At 38.4% G+C, this 22,978-nt stretch overlaps 1 protein-coding gene across 1 annotated transcript in view; it reads left to right on the top strand.

The window, feature by feature from the left end:
* Positions 1-19,013, top strand: part of atp8a2 (ATPase phospholipid transporting 8A2) — a 68,501-nt gene extending 49,488 nt beyond the window's left edge. The window contains exons 28-37 of the mRNA XM_088322836.1: positions 92-166; positions 2,684-2,806; positions 3,004-3,082; positions 3,865-3,926; positions 4,133-4,189; positions 5,580-5,687; positions 9,924-10,012; positions 11,143-11,247; positions 15,159-15,250; positions 15,366-19,013. Coding sequence (XP_088178962.1) covers positions 92-166; positions 2,684-2,806; positions 3,004-3,082; positions 3,865-3,926; positions 4,133-4,189; positions 5,580-5,687; positions 9,924-10,012; positions 11,143-11,247; positions 15,159-15,250; positions 15,366-15,460 — 885 coding nt within the window. The 3' untranslated portion in view covers positions 15,461-19,013. The remainder of the gene's footprint in view (positions 1-91; positions 167-2,683; positions 2,807-3,003; positions 3,083-3,864; positions 3,927-4,132; positions 4,190-5,579; positions 5,688-9,923; positions 10,013-11,142; positions 11,248-15,158; positions 15,251-15,365) is intronic.
* The last annotated feature ends 3,965 nt before the right edge of the window (positions 19,014-22,978 follow it).

The following is a 22,978-nucleotide window of genomic DNA, read 5'->3' as shown; positions in this document are numbered from 1 at the left end:
TTGTGGTTCATGAAATATTTTAACACGGTGTAATCGAACCAATACAAATTCTATATTTATATATATGTATATAAAAAAATTCTGTCCACAGTTGTGGTTTGCCTTCGTGAATGGCTTCTCGGGACAGATCCTCTTCGAGCGCTGGTGCATCGGTCTCTACAACGTAGTAAGTGATCTCGCACCTGAATCAGACTCAAGCATTTTATCGTACAAGATTGTTTGGTTTCTCAAAAGTTTTTGTTTTTTTTCTAAAATGACATGTTGATTTTAGAAAAGAGAAAAAATACTTTATTACTCAAGATTATCTTCACCAAATAACCTTTTTAACATTTAGGGAAGTCAGATAAAAAATCACTCTGTTTTTACAATTATTCTCCCCAAAACACTTTAACAAAAGTCAGATTAAATCAGTACAGTGTATTTTTTGTGCGTGAATCTTCACTTTTGTTCTAGAAAAAAACACGTGCATTAAGATTTTCAAGCAGGCTTTTGTTTTTCTTAAGGCTGAATGGTTTTAAAACAAACTACACTAAAGATAAAATATACAAAGGCAGCTTAAACAATTATCTACTCAATAAAAAAAAGTAATTTCTTTACAGCGGGAGATCATTTTAGTGATATATACAGTGAGAAAATAAGTATTTTGAACACCCTGCTATTTTGTTATTTCTCCCACTTAGAAATCATGGAGGGGTCTGATTTTTTTATTGTCGGTGCATGTCCACTGTAAGAGGAATAAACTAAAAAGAATAACGATGCATGATTTTTTTTAACAATTTCTTGTGTGATACAGCTGCAGATAAGTATTCGAACACCTGAGAAAATGAATGTTAATATTTGGTACGGTAGCCTTTGTGTGCTATTACAGAGGTCAAACGTTTCCTGTAGTTTTTCACCAGTTTTGCACACACTTCTTGGCCCTCTCCTCCACACAGATTTTCTCTACATCAGTCACGTTTCTGGGCTGACGCTGAGAAACACGGAGTTTGAGCTCCCTCCAAAGATTTTCAATTGTGTTCCGATCTGGAGAATGGCTGGGCCTATACTAGAACCTTGATATGCTTCTTACGGAGCCACTCCTTGGTTATCCTGGTTGTGTGCTTCGGGTCGTTGTCATGTTGGAAGACCCAGCCACGACCCATCTTAAATGCTCTGACTGAGGGAAGGAGTTTGTTCCCCAAAATCTTACAGTACACGGCCACCAGTCATATTCTCTTTAATGCAGTGCACTCGTCCTGTTCCATGTGCAGAAAACCGCCCCCAAAGTACCCCCATGCTTCACTGTAGGGATGGTGTTCTTTGGATTGTACTCTTCATTCTTCCTCCTCCAAACACGCTTCGTGGAATTATGACCAAAAAGTTCTATTTTGGTCTCATCCCACCACAAAACTTTCGCCCATGACTCCTCTGTATAATCCAAATAGTCATATGCAAACTTAAGACGGGCCTTGACCTGTGCTGGTTTAAGCGGGGGAACCTTTCGTGCCATGAATGATTTAAAATCATTACGTCTTAGTGTATTACCTACAGTAATCCTGGAAACGGCGGTCCCAGCTCTTTTCAGGTCATTGACCAACTCCTATCGTGTAGTTTCGGGCTGATTCCTAGCTTTTTTTAGAATCATTAAGACCCCATGAGGTGATATCTTGCATGGGCTCCACTCAGATTGAGATTGACCATGATGTTAAGCTCCTTCCATTTTCTAATGATTGTTCCAACAGTGGACCTTTTTTCACCAAGCTTGGCAATTGCTCCGTAGCCCTTTCCAGCCTCGCAGAGGTGTACAATTTTGTCTCTGGTGTCGTTGGACAGCTCTTTGGTCTTCGTCATGTTACAAGCTAAAGTTTTACTGATTGTTTGGGGTGGGCAGATGTGTTTATGCAGATAACGACCTCAAACTGATGCATCTGATTCAGGATGCATCAGGATTCAGGAAGGTGGATTTCTAATGGACGGATTAAAAGGTCTTTCAGGGTCAGAATTCTAGATGATACACAGGTGTTCAAATACTTATTTGCAGCTGTGTGTCACAAATAAATAGTTAAAAAAATCATGCATTGTGATTTCTGGATTTTTCTTTTTAGTTTATCCCTCTCACAGTGGGCCATGCATGTACGATGAAAATTCCAATCCCCTCCATGATTCCTAAGTGCCTATATATATATATGTATATATATATATATATATATATATATATATATATATATAATATGTGTGTGTGTGTGTGTGTGTGTGTGTGTGTGTGTATATGATTTTAGAATGTATTTCAGCAAAGGGACAAAAGACACAAATGAATATAAAATTGTTATATTGTTAAATTCTAACCAACGTTTTTTACGGAGTACAGATATTTTAATTCATTTTCACAATACATTTTTAGTCTGACAAAAAGTAATAAAAATAAAGGTAGAATTTTGGTTTTGTGATGCTAAATTTACTATAAAGAACTATTGGGAGAGAGAAAATTAGATGATTATTCTGAAAAATGTATGTATATATACTACTAATAAAACAATAATTTAATGATAGTTCACTTTTTCCATCCAGCCATCCTTTTTCAACATCACTTTTGAAAAATAAATAATGTTGTTTTTTTTGTCCCCGGAAAAATGCATTTCATTCCATGTTATTCCATTCTATGTTCATTCCCTAATATTATTCTGTGTGTGTGTTTGTTTTCCAGATATTCACGGCACTGCCTCCCTTCACTTTGGGCATCTTTGACCGTCCGTGCAGCCAAAAGAACATGCTCCTTTTCCCTCAACTCTATCGGATCACCCAGAACGCAGAAGGCTTCAACACCAAGGTGCTTGCACACTCACACTCACTCTTGTATTGGAGCGATTTTGCAGGGTTTTTTTACGCGGCAGCAAGTAAATAAGAATGTCGTAGAGGGCCGGGTCTGTTTCCACTCTCGTTGACGAATAAGCATGTCTTTATTTGCCCGTCCGCAGACTGACCTGCACGTCTTTAATATTCATGTCTGCTTATGTATTTTTTCAGGTGTTCTGGGGTCACTGTATCAACGCACTGATTCACTCCATTATCCTTTTTTGGTTTCCTCTCAAGATGTTAGAGCATGGTGAGTGTCTCTACTAAACTATTGTCAGAATCATATACTGGTATCCTGTATTTTTAATAAATTTACTAGTAAAATGTAGTCATTAGTAAAATATTTTTAATGATTTCAACAATAAAATAAGTACAGAATAATCCTTTAAGAATTATGTTATTTCTTTTAAATATGTATTTAGTCAAAAAAATGAAATTACATAGCATGCACTAGTTTTCTGTAGTTTTAAATGATTTTAACAAATATATAAGAAAAGAATGGTCCTAAAATATTGATCTAGTCACTACAAAAGTACAATAATATATATAATTTATGTATATAATTTTTATAAATATATATTCAATAGTTTTTTTTATTTACTATATTTCTATATTTAACCTATTTTCTTAGAGTGATAAGATTTATTTGACTTTTTATGAACAAAATCATATGGTAAATTGCTCATTTTAAGATTTTATTTTTTACTCCAATATAATGAATAGCAAAATTATCTACCTTTGGCAGAAGATTTTGTTAACATTGAATATCATTTTTCTTTTTTTTCTTATTTCTCAATTTGTATTCCTTGCAGATTTTTTTTCACAATAATTGTATTTTGTTCGTCACGCAAAATAAGAAAAAATAGGTAAAATAAGAACAAATGTAGGGGACGGTTTTATTTTTGTATGTGATACTAATACTATACTGATTTTTTAACCATCCATTAACACTTTTTTTTATTGGTGTAAATAAACAACAGATATTTTTTTAAACAAAAAATGCAATTCAAACCTTTGTTCGGGTTTCTGCAGACTCGCCTTTTCAAAACGGTCAAGGCAACGACTACCTTTTCGTGGGCAACATGGTCTATACAGTAAGTTTACAATTTTTTTTTTTCAGGACAATATGTGCTGTGCATTTCCCTCCCCATTGGTGGGGGGGGTGCAAAGGAGGGTCTCTTCCACTCCTGATCTGACACACACAATCCAAATTTTCCTTCTAACGTCCCCGGGGGAACATTTGAGGTATTTTTGCTCGCGTGCCAGCAATCTAAAAACACTTGTCTTTTTTTTTCTGCAGTATGTCGTGGTCACAGTGTGTCTGAAAGCTGGAATGGAGACCACCGCCTGGACCAGGGTGAGCGCCATGAGACCCCGACCTCAAAGAACCCGCCCCATGTGAATTACTGTCTTATTGAAAGTGGAAGGAAATGTGACCGGAAAATTTTTTTTTTCTCTTCTGAATGTTTTTTCCAGACAAATTTTGTATGGAGCGATGAATGCCGGAGTCCAAGATTTAGATTTTGATGATCCGATATTAATTTATTTGCACAAAGTAATCCAAAAAGTGAGGCAAAAAAGCATTTTATTTGAGTGTGTAATGTCTGATGATTTGATCAAATCTATGAAATATTAGTAATGCCAGAGCCTGTGTCCCATATCAATATAAATATACCACTTAACCCTCTCACAGTTACTTAAGAGTGTTAAGGTTCATTTTGACTTACATTTTTGTCCTAAATAATGGTTTCAAAACAAGTTATTCTGTAAAAATGTCACAAAATACTTCAGTGTAGACAGCGCCGGGCAAGAAGGAGTGCACACTCTGGCCATTCCTACCACTTACCCAATCAATTTGCTCTAGGTGCTTTGCTAGAGCATCTGGGTTTCATTTCGGTTAAAGTTAGTTTTTTGGCTTTTCATAAGGTTTCTCAACAACGAACATAAAATGTTTAATGAGTTTACATATAAAGGATTATTTAGTGATTTACAGCAACAACGGGGTGTGTTGGTGTGACACCTTGATTGTAAACTGTAGTTAAAATTTATTTATTTATTTATTTATTGGGCCGAACCCTTTTTCATTTAAGTACAGTCATGGCTTTGGATTTTCCATGACCGGTGTTACATGTATGAATATAGTAAGGGATTGCACAAGCTCTATTTTATTTAAGAGCCATGTGTTCCCGACCCCTGGTCAAGAAATTTAGAATTGGCGCTCTCACTGCCACAATTCAGTTTTGAATTCCGTTGCAACAAATGTGGCCGGCTAAACTTTTCAACTGATTCATTGCTCAAATACAGTAATGTTCTTATGTAAAACCTTGTGTGTGACCCACGTTCAATCGTTGAGTTCTTTTTGGGGTACAAAAAAGTGCGTGTTATACTTGAATACATAATGTAATCGAACCCAATGCCAGTTCTAGCGTCACGAGACATGTGGAACTGATAGCGGGTTTGACACCTCTGAGGCCTAACAGCCGTTGGCTATCACTTGCGCATCTTTAGCACTGTGAGCGCAAAAGCCAAGCCTTTGATAGTTTTGAGGGCGTGCCAAACGCGTTTCAACACAACGTGCCAGCCAACAGCTGAGCGTGAAAACCAGAATGCATTTTTGCCAGCTTTTACGACTGGAATTGACACCACGTCCCCTTGCAGAACATCACAAAGACTAGGCGGCTTCCGGAGTTCTATATCCAGCGTCTGCTATTTATGCTATTTGACCTCCCCGGTTCTCTTGTGTCCAGTTTTCCCACCTGGCCGTGTGGGGGAGCATGCTGCTGTGGCTGGTCTTCTTCGGGGTTTACTCGGTCATCTGGCCCACCTTCCCTATGGCCCCTGACATGCTGGGCCAGGTAGGTCTTTTCTAGTACCGTTATTCACAAAAACTAGTGTATTTTCCGCTCCGTAAGGCGCACCAGATTATAAAGCGCATGGAATTAAACCTTCAGTAAGAGCAACCATATCTATAACCACTGTGCATATAACCGTTGGATATTTTACACAGTATATATTAGTGCAATGATTGATCAGTCCAAAAATGTCACAGACCAAATTTGCTAAATATTGTATACAATGGCAATAGAACCTGGGCTTATACCGGTAGTACATGGTAAAAAGGAACTAATATCTTTAGCCTGAGCCCAAATTATGGTTCGGGGCGGCAGTGGCGGTTCGAAACCAAATTACTCCCTGGGCGAGACCCCCTCCAACCTTCACCCTGACGTCCTTCCCCACCAAAAAGTTGCCAAGACCCATATTTAACAAGGATAAAAGAGGAAGATATATTTGTCAATTGCAGGAGCCGCCAGACTCTTGATAAACAATTACAATTTGTACAATGTCACGGTCATGGAAGTAGTCATTGGAAAGCTTAAACACTTGGGATTCAAGATATGCTGACCATTTCAAAATATACTCATCGCATAAACATCACAACCATTCTGAAACAAGATACCCGAAAACTATAAATCCAATTACATCCCCTGGCCGTCATGATATTTGTTGAATATACACAACCATGACCTCCATACATCCACAAGAGTGTAGTGAATCTAACAGTGTAAAATATTTACTCCAAAGCACATGATAATACTGACAGATAAAAAAAGATATCTGCCTAAAATCATGTCTGCTTTGTTTGATCTTTCTTCTAGTAATTTGTTCGTTTCCATGATACATTGTTACACTCCATTATTATCCGCAATTGTCCACAATCATTGATTGACTTCCGGAAAGATAAGTCAAACATTTACAACTCTTTTACAATGCCTAAAGAATTAGTAAAATACACATTTGCAAAAGTTTTAATGTTGTAAACTGCTCGTCTACAAATGGCCAATTTTGGAAACACCTAAACCTACCCTTAAAATAATTTGTAAAATACAATGTTTAATTTTTTTCAGATTGTGCTATTATCTAGCTGTTTTCCAGCTAAGATGTCTATCCTACAATCATCTGCAGGCGTTTAATTGCAAAAAAAAAAACGGGCAGGAATAAAAACGTTCCATTTCTGTGTGTTCCAACTCAGATTATCTAATGTAAGTAGAACTTGCAGTGATTATTTCAATTTGGGACAAAACATCAGAGTCTTATCTTTCAAAGGAGAACAAAACCATCCATACTTTCCAAATGGTTCAAGAACAGCGTTCATTTCCACTGCGCCACACAAAGAAAAAGAAACAAAAAAACAATGAGGGGTGGATAATTTAAAAAAGGCAGCGAAAGAGAATCCCAGCCCGTTCCTTAGAAATAAAATATGAAAATTCTGGTTTTCTTTAGGATCGGTGTGTAATGCTAGCAGCGCTTGAGCTTCAACCATTTACAACCCTTGCACCTATTTTTTGTAGCTAGATTTAGCTGCAACGCTAAACACATTAGCTGCACTCTAGCTGCAAACATTCCTGCCCTCATCGTTAATTCTAGAGCCCAAGTGGTTGTGTCGCATTTATGACCCTCACACTAACTGGGTCTTGCTTATCGCTAATGCTCGCAGAAATGACAGCACCACTATCCAAATAACCGGCACTTTAGCTGCCAGCACTCACAAACCTCGCACCTACTGAGTGTTGCTGGTGTGTAACTTATAATAAAGCCTCCGTGTGTGTATTACCTGCCGAGTTAGAGCTTCAATCATGTACAACCCTTGCACCTATTTTGAGTTGCTAGTGTTGTTTGAGATGCTAAATACATTAGCATACCTGTCAACTCGTATGTTATGGTTTTTTGGTAATTTCAAATTGTGTAGGCTGTATAACAATTTTTGTACAGGAAAACCATTTTTAATTAACCTTTTTTTTTTTAACTGGTCTTGTCCTGCCCATTTTAGCTATAATCTATATCATCTGGACAACGTCATCATAGATTCCTAATGTTGTTGAGGTATTCTAATTTGTCTGTCTTTTTGTGAGTAAATGGGGCTGCATTGTGTTTGTAAGGTTTATTTTAGCTTAGTATGGGTAATTGCAATCATTAATAAGGGAGGCAATTAGGTGAGGTTGACAGGTATGCATTAGCATTAGTGCCACTCTAGCTGCGAACACTTACGGCCCATGTTGCTAAGTCAAGTGTGTTTGTGTCGCATTTATGGCCCTTGTACCAACTGAGCGTCGCTGGTTGCTAATGATATCGGCTACTTCAACGACGCTAGCCACAGCAACACACCGCACCCCAAGTGAAGCGATAAAATGACACAAGTCTTATTGGTTAAACCTGGCTGCAGAATTAAACTCATAACTCATCAAGACTCTCCTTGGGTGTTCTGTGCCAGGTGCCCAGGGACGGGCGTAACGGGGGTATCGGGGTCCGGCACCTGCCGCCTGTCACCCGAGCCCCCACTATATGGTTTACTGGCCTTTTCGGAGGTGTTGACTCAAGAGGGTGGGCTGCTGTCGCCCCTGCTGCTTGAGGAGCGTGATTGAGAGAGTCGTTGTAGGGATTATAAAAAAAGGGATGGGGGAGAGAAAGGGGGCATGAAGGTGAGGTGGAAAGGGTCTGTCGGGGCAGGGCTACCTCTCAGCCCATTAATTCAATTTGTGTCAGGGATCCGGAATGCTCTCAAATTTCTCAGCAGCTGCTCTGTCTGAGGGGACCCCATATTAACTCATTCAGTGCCATAATGTATGAATACGTTTTCAGAAGCATTGCTCCTAAGTGCCAAAACGTAAAACTACGTTGTTTTTTTGTTTTTGTTTTTTTAAACTATTATCAAGGGTTTGGCTCAGCTCATCAGTAAGTATAAAGCCTCTGGGAATATTTACAGTATGATAAATCTCCATTAGTTGGGAGCAATGGCTTTGATCAAATCTTTTCCGAACATCGACCAACCCCCCACTACCTAATATTGCTTTATGTATCCAGCGATTGAGAGTGTGTAGGCGATTCCCCAGTAGGCATAGTGAAGCAGCATGGTAAGAGTAGTGAAGCTATGAATAAAAAATACAACAACAAAAAAAACAGTACAGACATCTTTTTAAAAAACATAACAAAATCACTTCATCATCATCATCAGGTCAGAGAGGAATGATGTTTCGTGCAGGTACGCAGAAATCGTGTGATCACGTCACTGGAAACATTGTGCATTGAAAAGTTCTTGCAAAGTTAATGCATCATTTCAGTGTTCTTGCAATGATATGTTATTTTGCGAGCAAAGTGCCGTTGAGTTTATGATAAGCATTGTTTGGATATAAAGGTATCGCAAATGCAAAAAAAAAAAAACAACATAAAAACGCTGAAGCGAAAGTCCTGCTTCAAACGCATATTTTCACAAAGGGCCTTTTTTTCAGAGGTTTTCTTGGAAATTAGTATTTTCAGGAAACTCAGCGATGTTCAACTGTTGTTTTCCAAACAATGGTAAAACCTAGAAACATTATTTTTTTCAATGTAAGATGAGGGTTGAAGCTTTCTTTTGATACGTCCTACACCTTTAAAGCTATAGAACAAAATTTTCTATAGGCCTTTGAAAATCCATCAAAATGGCAAAAACTGGCTATACCCATTTGAGAGAAACATCCGACACTGAAAGAGTTAATATATTTTTGTTTTCAACAACAACAAAAAAATCTTGATTTGTGTCCCAACTGCGACTCATAAATCGAAAGCCTCATTCGGTTCTGATTCCAAATGTTGCCTGGGAGATTTCCCCGTAATTTTCCACTTCTTTATCCCGTCCTTTCCCAAAGGATAGGAATGATCTGCCTTGACTCTCTAGTTGCTACAACTCACATCTGCATCGTGTAGCAATTTTTTGGGGCTACACTTTCCAAAGTGGGCGGAGTTTGGCCTCCAAAGTCAAATGATGATGTTTTGTTGGACCATGGGAAGGAAAGTCCACTGGAGAGTTTGTAAATAGATAAAACAAAAGACACCGGTGTCATCAATCAACATCAAATTGTGTAGATGAAATAAAATGGGGACGGAGGCCATTTTGGATGAGGGCAAGTGAATAGGAGGGGAAACATTCAGAGTAGCAGTACGTAGAAACTCGACTTGTGGTTTGACAAATTCAAATTATTTACATTTTACAATTCAATAATAACGGAGTGTTATAAAACAAAGTAAAATTCATTCGTGTGTGTTTTTCTTCTTGGCAGGCCGCTAGCGTGATGCAGTGCTGGTACTTCTGGTTAGGTCTGCTCCTGGTACCCGCAGTCTGTCTACTCAAGGATTTTGTTTGGACGGCGTGAGTACTGTAAAGCTAATGAATATTATTCATATTCCAATTTTGGAAAAAATATATTCTTGTCCAACTGTCAGCTGATTGTGCTTAATGTATTTTTGTCATATTCTTCTATCTATTTTTAATATACTAAAAAGACAAAACCAATGATTTTTCTGTTAAAGAAAAAAAATCATAAAAATTCACCCACACGACTCTACTGGGGATAATCGGTGCAGAAAATGGATTATTGGTTTGGTGTATTTTTAATCATTAAACATGAACAAAGCGTAAAAAAAATACCATCAAAGGCTGTATGAGCAACACAGCTAAGCTAATGAATATTATTCATATTCCAATTTTGGAAAAAATATATTCTTGTCCAACTGTCAGGTGATTGTGCTTAATGTATTTTTGTCATATTCTTCTATATATTTTTAATATACTAAAAAGACAAAACCAATGATTTCTCTGTTAAAGAAAAAAATCATAAAAATTCACCCACACGACTCTACTGGGGATAATCGGTGCAGAAAATGGATTATTGGTTTGGTGTATTTTTAATCATTAAACATAAACAAAGTGTACAAAAAATACCATCAAAGGCTGTATGAGCAACACAGATGACATGTTAAAATGGAGTAGAAAGAAGTAATAATACATATTCAAGTATACACATCAAATTAATAAATGATCACAAATAAATACACACAAATATAATAATTTGAAAAAAAAATTATAAAAAATATTACACATTTTTATTTGGTTTTTTTTTCCCTTTCATAACAAAATGTGAGATTTAATGTTTATCTTTGGGAAAATTAGAATAATATAATCAAAATGAACAGTAGATATTTTCTTAGTTTTCTTAAAAAATAAACTAAAAAGTTTTAAAACATTGCATGAAATAAAATACTATTTACTGTAAGAATTATTTGAAAAATGATAAATTTTAATATGCTCAATGATCAGTATATCAGCATAATTTTATTAAAATAAGTTTTAAATAAATAATTTTATCAAAAAGTAAGTAATATATAAAAAAGCACAAAAACAAGAACATTATACTTGGATCTTACTAGCTTTTTTGTCAATTTTCTAAATGTCCTTTAGGCAGTGCACCTGTATAATTGCCATGGCATATTTTTCGGCAGGGCACGTCGCTCTGTGAGGAAAACGCTCCTGGAGGAGGTGCAAGAACTGGAGGCTAGGGCTGTGGACCCGGGGGCCGCCGTACTGAGAGATGCCAGTGGGCGCAGGTAACAGCATCACCATCAGTCTTGTTTGTTATCTCTTCATACATACAGAGATCCCTCATTTTTTTAGGTTAACAGGGACAGGAACCAACCACAAAAAGTGAAAATCCACAAAGTAGTGTCGCTATACATTTAATATGTATATGTGTATCTGTTTATCTTTTTTTATTTTTTTGCAACCTTCTGAGAGAGAAAGGAGGGAGAGAGAGAGAGAGAGAGAGAGAGAGAGAGAATTTCTCAGCGAGATGCAGGGGGAATGCAGAACAGGTGTCCGGTCACAGTACGAAAGACGCTATGAAATAAATTGGCCCATCGGCATGTGAGATCTCAAGAGGTGCAGGCCAATTGGCAGGAATCTTGACTGTCCAAAACATTCCTCCGTGATGGGGGAAACATTTGTTCTTCTTTTTTTTTTTTTTAATTGAATATCCAATCGGCTTGAATTTTGGCTGCCTGAAATGTTCCTCATGGTGCAGGAAGCATCCGTTGTTTTGTTTTTTATTAATTTCTTTTTTTTTCTTAAACAATTTTTTTCCCTCTGGTAAGGAGTGAACCAGCAATTACGGAAGCGCCAAGAAGCGAGGGGTCTCTGTATATTTTTCTCTTCATTCATTTATTTTTATAAAAGGTAGGGAACGCAATGACGTTTGTTGTTGTAATTAAAGTAATAAAACTTGTTTTTAAAATGTGAAAAACATTATGTTTATGCAGTGTAGCTATGAATTAGTTAATTGATTGATTGATTTAATTGAAATGAGAAAAATAATTAAAATATTCTGAGGTGTACGATGTCAGACAAATAAAACTATACTTACAATAAGAGGAATAATTGGAACAATATATGTCTATTGCAGGTTAGCTAATAATTGGTTGATTGAATTATTAGTGATAAGAAACTTGAGTGTATTGTCATTCATCAACTATAATCACCTTCAGCACTAAAGTCAAGGCTGACATCCGGTAGAGACGACTTGGAGGTAGTAACTGTGTGAACTTTGACCTCTGTTGACATTTTTTTTCATTTGTTTGGGAGTTTTTTGCATGTTCATGGTTTCCCTCTGGTTTTATAAATCTTTGAAATGCTTCATAGGTGGACCAATTTGACCTGCTGCCGTGATCTGGTGTGTTCTCTTGAAATTTGTATTCATGTGTTTGCTGTGTGTAGGTAGAAAGCAAGCATTTGATTAATAAAAAATGTCCACTTAGGCACAGAATTTGTAGTTTACCTCCTCCACAATTGTGCAAATATCCTGCAAAATATTCCATGCGCCAGGGGGAATTTATTCTCAACATTGCAGTATAGTAAGGAAGAGAAGAACCCAATACTTTCAAAATGGCGAATCCCATTAATACAACATGATGGGCGAGCTCCAAAACAGACTTTTACTGTTTTTTTTTTTTTTGTTTTTTTTTTTTTTTGCTTATTTCATTAGAGCAATATGTATAATATATAGGAGTAGCAAAATGATTACAGAAAAATATCTAATAAATTAATGATGCTTAAAAGGGTGAAAATGAAATACCAATATAATTTTAAATTATATTATAATATTTTAATGAAATACCAATATAATTTAAAATTATATTATAATATTTTATATATAATTTATAATATATTATTATTACAATTTAAAATTTTGATAAATCAAAAATTAATACTTAAAATACCCCAAACAATACCACAATTATTTATTTAAAATCTAGTAAAATAATAATCAAAAAATTGTGTAGTATAGAATAGAAATTTTTAATTCAAAAATATGATTAAATTAAAAAAATTGAAAATAAAATACCACTTATAAATAAGGGAAAAGAATATTGAAAATGTTCAAAATAAATTACCAATCATTTTTTGGGGGGCAGTGTACGTTTCATATATTGTAAAAATATAGACGTGAAACATTAAAATGTACTTTTTTTCAGTTTTTTTCGGGTTGTCCTAGTCTTTAAATTACTACCGCCTCCCCCACGCATAGAAAATGATAGCTTTTTAAAAACAGCAACGTGACAATAAGGCACTTGAACTGGTTGTTGATACGAGCGACGAGCTTCTTTATTTTTGGTCGACGGGAGAGGAGAGGAGCCGTGACGGCGTGTGGTCTTCGTACAGAGGGTCCAGTCTTCTTTTCAGAGCGTTTGGGAGAAGGCAAATAGGTTGGGGAGGGGGTGCTCAAAGTGAAGGTCACTATAGACATCCCAATGCATGTTTCTGTCACTTCGTATGGACTTAAAACAAGTAAATTTAGCTTTTTTTCTTGGTAGGAAATTCAGAAAGAAAAGAAAGGGACTAGCTAGTGGCTAATCTTTCTCTGCTAGCTAAAGCTAGCAGATTCCTTAGTGGCACTAGCCGCATTTCAATTAGCAACTCTTGATCGTCAAACATTTACGGCCCTCGCGCCCACTGAGCTTTGTCGTGTCAGCCAGGCTAGCCTTATTAGCATTTAAGGTATTCGCATCCTCCATTGATAATGCAGAGCACAATATATATATAATATACATATATATATATATATATATAAAATGGTGTTAAAAAGCATTTACCGTTTTCAACTGGCACCACTAGATCCCCAGAAAAAACAGACAAAATGCCAACTGTCATGTGTTATTTTTCAGCTATCACGCCTTGTCGCTTTGCTAGCTTCAGCTGAGCTAGCCTTCTTTACATTAGCGGCATGTACGTCCTCCATTTATGCGGCATGGCACCAAAAAGAGTTAAAATCTAATGGTGTTTAAAAGGATATCACAGTTTTCAACTGGAAAAACTAACCCACCAGAAAAACAAACAAAACGCCAGCTATCGTATTTCATTTTTCAGTAAGTGTGCTCTGTCACTTTGCTAGCGTCATCCAGGGGAACCTTGTTAGCATTAGCAGCATGGGCATCCTCTATTTATGATGCTTAACACAAAAAAGTTCAAATCTAATGGTGTTAAAAGTGATCTTACCGTTTGACACCACTCAAACACCAGATAAACGAACAGAACGCCAGCTATCATATTTCCTTTTTCAGTTTTTGTGCTCTGTCACTTTGCTAGCCTCAGCCAGGCTAACCTTGTTAGCATTAGCGGCATGGACATCCTGCATTTATGAGGCATAGCACAAAAAAAGAGTTAAAATTTAATGGTGTTTAAAAGGATATTACTTTTTCAACTGGAACCGCTAACCCACCAGAAAAACAAACGAAACGCCAACTATGGTATTTTATTTTTTACGTAAGTGTGTCCTGTCGCTCTGCTAGCGACGGCCAGGCTAGCCGTATTAGCATTGGGGCCATGTGCATCCTCCATTTATGATGCATAGCACAAAAAAAAGTTAAAATCTAATGGTGTTAAATATGAGCTTTCCGTTTTTAATTGACACCACTCAAACACCAGAAAAACGAACAGCACGCCAGCTATCGTATTTCATTTTTCAGTAACTGTGCTCTGTCATTTTGATAGCATCAGCCAGGCTAACCTTGTTAGTATTAGCGGCATGGACATCCTCCATTTATGATGCATAGCACAAAAAAGTTAAAATCTAATGGTGTTAAAAATGATCTTACCGTTTTTAATTGACACCACTAACACACCAGATAATCAAACAAAACACTAATTTCAGTCTTCAGTCGTCCCTTGTCGCTTTGCTAGCGTCAGCCAGGCTAACCTCATTAGCATTAGCGGCATGTGCAGGATGTTACCGTTTTCAACTGACACTGCTAAACCTCCCTCCAAAAACATCAATCATCGTATTTTAATTTTCATTTGGAGCGCCTTGTTGTCAACTACCCGTCCGACCTGCTTTTCGCATCCGTAAACAAAGATGTTGACCCAGTAGAGTCAATAGATAGCGCTAAAGTGTGTGAGCCCCATGCTAGCCTTAGCCCCCCCTCCCTTTTTTTCCAACCTTGTAAACGTAATTTCTCCTTACTGCCAGTCTAAACGAACGTGCCCATCTGCTGACAAGAGTCTTTAGGAAAACGTCCTCCAACGTGGGACGCTCCAACTCGCTGCAGCAGCCCGTCACACGTGAGTACCGCTCTCGTATTTTGGGGTGGCGGGATCTGTCGGATAACGCGCGCTCTTGCATCCTTCCCATCCGTCCACGTGCGCCCCCCCCCTTACCCTACCCATCCGTCCACAGACGGATACGCCTTTTCCCAGGAGGAGCACGGCGTTGTGTCCCAATCGCAAGTGGTGCGCTCCTACGACACCACCCGCCAGCGGCCTAGCATCTAAAGCAGGGGTGTCAAACATGCAGCCCGCGGACCAGATCAGACCAGCCAGCAGATTGAATCCGGCCCGCGACAACACGTTGAGAGAAGCGCAAGAGAAAAACGAGCTGCAGTTTGAAATATGTCCACTGGATGTCGCCGAGGCCAGGTCAAGCCACTCACAAGACAACTGTGTATCTTTTTCCCTCACTATTTCTCTCCATTTCCCTCTCTATCTCTCTTTCCCTTCTCTTCTCTATTTCTATCTCTCTCTTATTCTCTCCTTCTCTCTTTTCTTTTTTCTCTCCTTTTTTTCTTGTTTTTTACTCTCTCCCTTTGTCTCTTTCTTTCTCTATCTCTCCTTTTTCTGTATTTATCCCTTATATTTATGTCTTTCTCTCTCTCTCTTCTATTTTTCTCTCTCTTAACTGTTTTTCTTTCTGTTGTTCATCTCTCATTCGTCTCTTTTTCTCTACCTTGTCCTAGCCTTCTCACTCTCTATTTCTCTCCATTTCTCTATTTTTCTTTATTTTTTTCTTTTGCTCTCTCCCTTTCTTCTCTCTCTTGTTCTCTCTCTTCTTTTCTCCCTCCTACTTTCTCTTTTTTCTTTCTCTTTAATCTACTAGTATGGCCCCAAAGAGAGTCTTTTTTCTACCATGCGGCTCCTGTGCTAAAATGAGTTTGACACCCCTGATCTAAAGTCAAGAACTACAACAGTCCCCCCTCATCCCCAGAATCCCTCCAACCCCCCAGGAGAAAGGACTCCATGTGTACGGGGAGAAAAAAAACTGATCATACAAGAGCGCTAAAGTCAGAAACTGTTCGGGGAAGCCTGATTGGTGCGTTCAACTGTGCATGTGTGTATGTCAATATCCCCCCTCCCCTCAATCAGCCCCCTTCTTGCAATTCAGTCATCACAGGCTTGGAAAGGGGGAGTCCAAATAAACACGCACGGATGAATTCCACTCCGAGCGCTGCCAAAACCCATAGGGGATGCGACTCAGGCGTAACGCTGGGAACCCGGCCCCCTCAAACGCCCCCAAACCCTAACAGTATCTTCCTTATCGCCTCACCCCTTATCTTGCCCATCTCCACTGTTTTTGTCTCTTATTTTGTACTCAAAGTCCTAATAAGGTACTTGATCTAGTATTCCTTTTCTAATTTAATATCCTGCTAGTGCGCTGAATCGTTACTTTACTAGAGTGCTTTTTTTATCACTAGTAGAAAAGTCTAGCACATGAATAGCAGCTTGGCACACTTGTACAATGACACTTTCCCAATAATGTAGTTCCTTAATCACGTGAACAACATCCTGGAGACACAAGTAGTGGCGGCCATGCCGGATGGGTGTTGGGTATTTCGTTACGATTGTGATTGACATTCAAAATATAGCGATCGAAGTTCTAGTTTGGCTGTCGTTAAACGTTCCGGGCTTAGTCGCTACAACAACTTAAAAGACCCATACGCACAGCAGAAATGGGTGTGGTGTTCATAATCTCTGAGACCCCATATCATTGGCAAGGCGTTTTAAAATCCGGGCCATTCCCCCGGGGGTTACATTGCGTCAATTCGGAGCCTATCTCTCCCGTCTACTCAGCCTTTCATGGACAACTAGGTTTTTCTGTGGAGCTCACTTTAGCCGGGAAACGGCGCAATAAATTTGCCTAGGGTTTATGGCATTCGCCCACTATTTCCGAAAGGCGCTTTGCAAGTGAGGCTCTCGCCACCACTCACCAGGTAACAGTTCTTTAAAATAAACGGTTAAGTCATACATAAAAGCCAACGCCTTAAACATTCCTCTTTCATTTGAAGATCCAACCACTTTAATGTAGACCCGTGACAACATCAAACCGTGTCTAATGGACCTATCCAATATGGCTGACTGTTTACATTCGGAAATGGGCGTGATGTCATGCGTAAACTATCAAAAAAGAGCACTAGAGGTAAAGGTGCACCAGTAATATTTTAGAATGCAGTCATTCATCAAAATGCACTAGTACTGGGGGCCATTTTTTACACTGGTATGACTGTATTAGCGAAGATGTTTATTCCTACCTTTTATTATTGTATGATATTTCTTCGCTCTAGTAGAATGACTAAGATGTATTTATAGATGAACAAGATTTATTGTAAAATTAATACAAGTAGTGCTCAAGAATGACAAATTCATGAATGGAAATGCACTAGGAAATGATTAGGGTGCACTAGTGAACTAACTGCCTTACTAATGGCAGTTTTATTTCTCTTACTTGCATCTAGTAGTGTATGACAACTAGATGGTGCTGTAGTGGCCCAACTGCTTAATACTAGTCATGGAAAACTATTAGCATTTCCTTGCTAGCAGGCGGATAGAATTCAATGAGTTACATTTACCTTGGAAACGAAAAGTGCCATAACGAGACAAATAGAAAAAAAAATTGAAATAAGAAATATTTATGTAGCTATTCATTATTAAAATTGTGTTGTTACTGTAATCCCCTGTTAACTGCAGTTGATGGGGAACAGACCCCCCCTTGCGATATGCAAAATTCCACGTAGTCGCCCCCCATTTTTTAATGATGGATCGCGGCCGCATGGGTGCTGTTCGAGTTAGATGGAAAGAACAGGAACAAACACAAAGCCAACACAAATTTGCTCTTTCGGTCCCCGCACACAGCACTAGGCGATAAGGTATAATACCTCATGTACAAAACAGTGCTGTTTATTTTTGGCATTGACAATGGCACGCTTCAACGGCTCGAACTGAAAAAAAGGGTATTCCGCCGACCCTATTAATTTAGCAGTAGTGGACCAGGTTAATGGTTCACGGCCACAACTTTGCATTTAATTTTAGGCGGGCCAGAATGGCGCACCTCCCAAAAAAGTGCCTTCTGCCAGTCCCCACTCACAGCAATATGGTGATAAAGTATCGCTGCCGCACAAGTGCATTTCAATTGAAGCTAAAATAATGACACAAAGAGAGTTGCCAGGCCCAACAAAAGTGCCCTCCTCTGGACCTCGCACGCAGTAATATGGGATTGGAGATCATGGATCATGGCCACACAAGTGCAGTTCACTTTTTAGTGGACAGAATAGCAAAAAAGAGCCCCCAGGCCCGACAAAAATGCACTTTACCATTTCCCACTCGCAACAATAAGAGATAACGGATTGCGGAATATTTTTCAACCCAGGCCGAAGTAGCAAGGGATTACAGTATTTCATAACGACAGTACCCTATTTAAAAATGTAAGGCCATATTTCAAGTTACCTGATATTTAGCTAAATGGTTTTATTTATTTTTAAAGGTTGATTTTATTTATTGTATTTTAGACACACTTGCATAGTCATTCTTTTAGTGCTTAGAACTGCCTTAGTAGTGAGTGCTCGTGCACGGACGATTGAGTGCGCTAGTAGGATCCCCAAAAAGTTTTTTTTTTTTTTTATTTGGTTGTGTACTTTTGTGTCTCTTTTGTTTGTTTTTTTGTGAGTGCGTCGCCTTGTTGCATTGAGGAATGCGACACTGACTGCTTGTAGAGAAGGGGACGGATTGTCCCGTCCGTCCGCGTCCCAATCATTAAATCCAATCAGTCCCGAAAGAAGTCTGCTGCTGTCCATTTGTGGGAAAATGCTGCTTGTTTCGTGGGGAAAATCACACCCAATGGGGCACAATCACGCAATGTGTTCTGACATTTTCTTTACGCTCTTATGTTTACTTTTATTATGCCATTAAATAGAGGATTTGGGGGCGGGGGATTCTAAAATTACCCCAAACTTTCCTTCTTATAAATTCCTCATTTTTGTATTTATTTTTTGAAAACAGTTGTTTATCGGGGGGGTTTCAAAATAAGAGAAATAAATAGTACAATGAAATTTTATTCTAAAATGTTATATTTAGAAAATGCACAAAAGTGTTAAAAATGTTATTTCTGAGGCAATTATTCATTTACTTCTTATTTTATAATTTTAAAAAAGAAATCCTAGCAAAAAAAACCTAAAAATATTTCATTTTTTACACCAAAGTAAATATTTCTTCATTTATTTAATCCTTTTTTTATTCACATTTTTAATGAACATTCCATCACCACTATAAATCTTATAAACTGTTTTTATTAAAAATATTATATAATAAATATATAATATAATAATAAATATTTGAATCAAAGTAATGTTTAGAAAAAATAATTGACACATTCGTACCATTTTAAAAACATTGTTTTTACACTTTTTTTAATTCACTATTTTAAATATCATAAAAAGATCATTTGAAACAACCCTAATCATTAAAAATGAGATCCTAGAACTTTAAAAACGTTTTTTTTACCGATTAAGTAAATATATTTTTGTTTGTTTCATACTTTTTTTAATTGATAAATGAATTAAAGAGAATTCAATCATTGATTTGAATTTTGAAAACCTTTCATCCCTTTTTTTCAAAATGAATCAAATTATACAATAAAATGGAATATATATGATATTTCAAACTGTATGTTTACTGTTCACGCATTTCTCAGAATTCCGTGCTTGGAGCACCGCGTCTGGCGGTCCGTAGGGATGAAATACAACTAAAGAATTGTCCGATTTCAGTTTCTGTTTTATGGTTCTTTTTCTTCTCTTCTTTTAATATGAAAATAACAGATGAAAATCGACAGTTCTTTGGCTTTTGTCCTGAGCTCAAGGGTGTCAAATTCATGCAGACCTTAAAACAAAAGCGCAATTCCCCCCTGAAAACAAAAATATACCCCCCCATCCGTGTCCGAGATGAGATGCCTTTCCCGCCCACCTTCCTGGACTTGCAGCGAGCGCCGTATGGAGAATCCATCCACTCCCGGACCGACTTCACTGTAAGTACGCAACCCTGCCAAAATGGCACCTCCTCCGCACCGTTTCTTCGTCCCGCCGGAATCGTTCGATGACGTGACTGCGATTTGTTCAAGCCTCATATTCCAAAAGCATTCAGAACGTGACTCAAAAATGGTGAAGGAAATCATTGAGAGCTTGGGTGGGCTATTCAAAGGAGGGGATGCGCCAACTCTTAGAAAATTACATTGTGTTACTTAAATAGAATCCAGAAACACGAAGTCTTTATTTTAACTTAACTTGATTGGGTGGACATGATGTGGGGGTTTAGGAGGTGTGCAAAGTTGTCTTATATCATTCATTAAAGGGACAGTGTGTAATATTTAGTGCCTCCTAGTGGTTCAGAAATAAACAAATTTGGTAAAAAAATAAAAAACATTCATGTGAATACTACGCGCGGCACGGTGTATGGGTGGTTAGCATGTAGCCCCACGGTTCAGGGTTCAAGTCCAGCTACCGCAGCCTCTTTGTGTGAAGTTTGCATGTTATCCTGCGTAGGTTTTCTCCCACATTCCAAAAATATGCATTCAGGTTGTCCACTGCCCAAGAATAGATGGGTTGGGCTCCGGTACCCCCGCGACCCTACTGAGCAAAAGCGGTGCAGATAATGGATGGATGGATGAATACTAGGCAAAATTACATGAACTGTCTGTCATGATTACCGATTTTAATCACCTGTGCCCGCTCATTTGGTGCCAGCCGCTGCGGGCTATCTGAGTGGCTCCCTGTCCCTATTTAAATCCAGTCCTGTCAATCCCCTGTTGTCAGTCCGTCTGCGAATCTCTGTGTATACTAGGCAAGCCTTTTTCGACCCTGACTCACGCCTGTCCCGTTTTTTGCTCCTGTTTGTCTCCCGCTCAGCCTGTTTTGATCCCAAACACATCTGCTCTCCCATCCTGACTTATGACCCATTTTTGATCCTGACCACGCGTGCTCTCCTGTCCTGGCTTACGACCTGTTTCCTACCCTGACCACGTCTTGCTCTCCCAGTCCCGGCTACCGACCAGTTTTCCACCCCTGACACCGCCATCGCTCGCTACGGAAGATCCACTTCCGTGTTCAGATCACAATAGTACAATAGCGACTCGCTTCCCGCGCCCAGCAAACACCGGATCGTGGGCGCAGCCCTTTTCTCTTTCCTCCAATAAAATTTGTGAGAAACGTAACGCAAGTGGGTCCTGTTTCCGTTCTGGTCCTGACACTGTCATAACAATGATAATTTTTATACAAAAAATAACAGGTCAAGTATTTGTATTTTGTGCTCTATGGTACTCGCCCTCGCTTGCACCAGACAACCTAGTGCCATCTAGTGGTCAAACATAACACTTTAGGGCTTTAACCTGCGGCCCCCAGGATGATAGTTTAAGGCTCCCTCCTAAATATGAAAGTTAAAGGAACGGTGTATATTGTTTTCCCACTAGATGTTGCTGTATTCTATCCTGCCACTGAAAACGAGTGCTAAAAGCACAACACGGAAACCATGTGAAGATGAATAAAAAAGCAGATAGAAAAGAAAAAAATGAAAGAAATTTAAGAGAACAAAAAAAATAAACAGGAAAATAATTTAAAAAAGAAAAAAGGCCAAAAACAAAAAGAAGGAAATAAGACAAAAAGTACAACACAAGAAAAAGGGAAAATAAATATGAAAACGAGCCCCTAATTACAAAATGTCTCAAAGGATTGCACAAGTCACAATTGCACCATCCCCTCATCTTAGCTTTGGCAGCCCCCAACTCACTAGAGTTTGAGACCGCTGTTTTAGAGGATGCGCCAATTCTAAGAAGCTCAAGGGGTTGAAAGAGGTGCGCCACACTAGTGGGATGTTGAAGTCTGAAGGTGAATGAGTTTGTCTGTTCCGTCTGTTCTTTAAGGGTGTGTCCCCCCTTTTAAAGGGGTCCGCCAATTCGTAAATTCGCAAGCAGTGCGTGGATTTATAGCTTTGTGAGAGACTTCTGTAAGCTTAACCAAAAATCTGTACTTTGATTCTTTTAGTCACGTGGAGTACTCTTTGTTAAACCTTTTGGTTGAGAATGAGTTTAAAGTCTATAAGGGTGTGTTTATTTTTTAATACTAGTTGCGCTCAAACACGCTAACTTAAAAAGTAAAATGTAATTACCCAAGAATCAGATTTTATCTGTGTGTGTGTTTGTTCTTTTCGATAGGGGGTGCACTAATTTGCTCGATATTCTTATGGGGTGCTTGGATTTAAAGTTTCGTAGACATTCGTGAAAGCCTTTGAGTTGCTGTGTATGGTCAGGTATAAAATTGTAAAATCTTTGTTGAATCCCTTTTTGAGGATGACTTAGGGGTTAGGGTGGTGGGCCAACTCTGTTCACAGGGTTCTCGTACGGGTGCTTGAAATCCTTGAAAGTGCTTTAATGTGTTGCTTAAAAATAACGCAGACCCTGCTCATGGGTGGTTTTGCCTTGCCCTTGCCTTTCCTCATTACTCGTGATCAACGGCAGCTGGAATTAGTTTGTAAGGCATTGCCCTACGAAGTGTCTTGCACCCTACAGGTCGCGCCCAAGAGGACAGGTGTATGCTCCACTTAAGCAGGACACTATGAAATGTGTATTAGTGCAAGGATTGGGTCTCATTTATGGACATTTATTATGGGCCATGCAAAAAAGGAAGGTATTGTTTCTTAGCTGTAAATTGTAATGGGAAGAACTTCCTGCAACTGAAAAATATAAGTTACAGAATACTG

Source organism: Urocampus carinirostris, chromosome 18, assembly GCF_059441175.1.
Source record: "Urocampus carinirostris isolate Australia breed hairy pipefish chromosome 18, RoL_Ucar_1.0, whole genome shotgun sequence".
In the NCBI taxonomy this organism is placed as follows: Eukaryota; Metazoa; Chordata; class Actinopteri; order Syngnathiformes; family Syngnathidae; genus Urocampus; species Urocampus carinirostris.
This window is presented reverse-complemented; position numbering and strand designations above follow the sequence as displayed.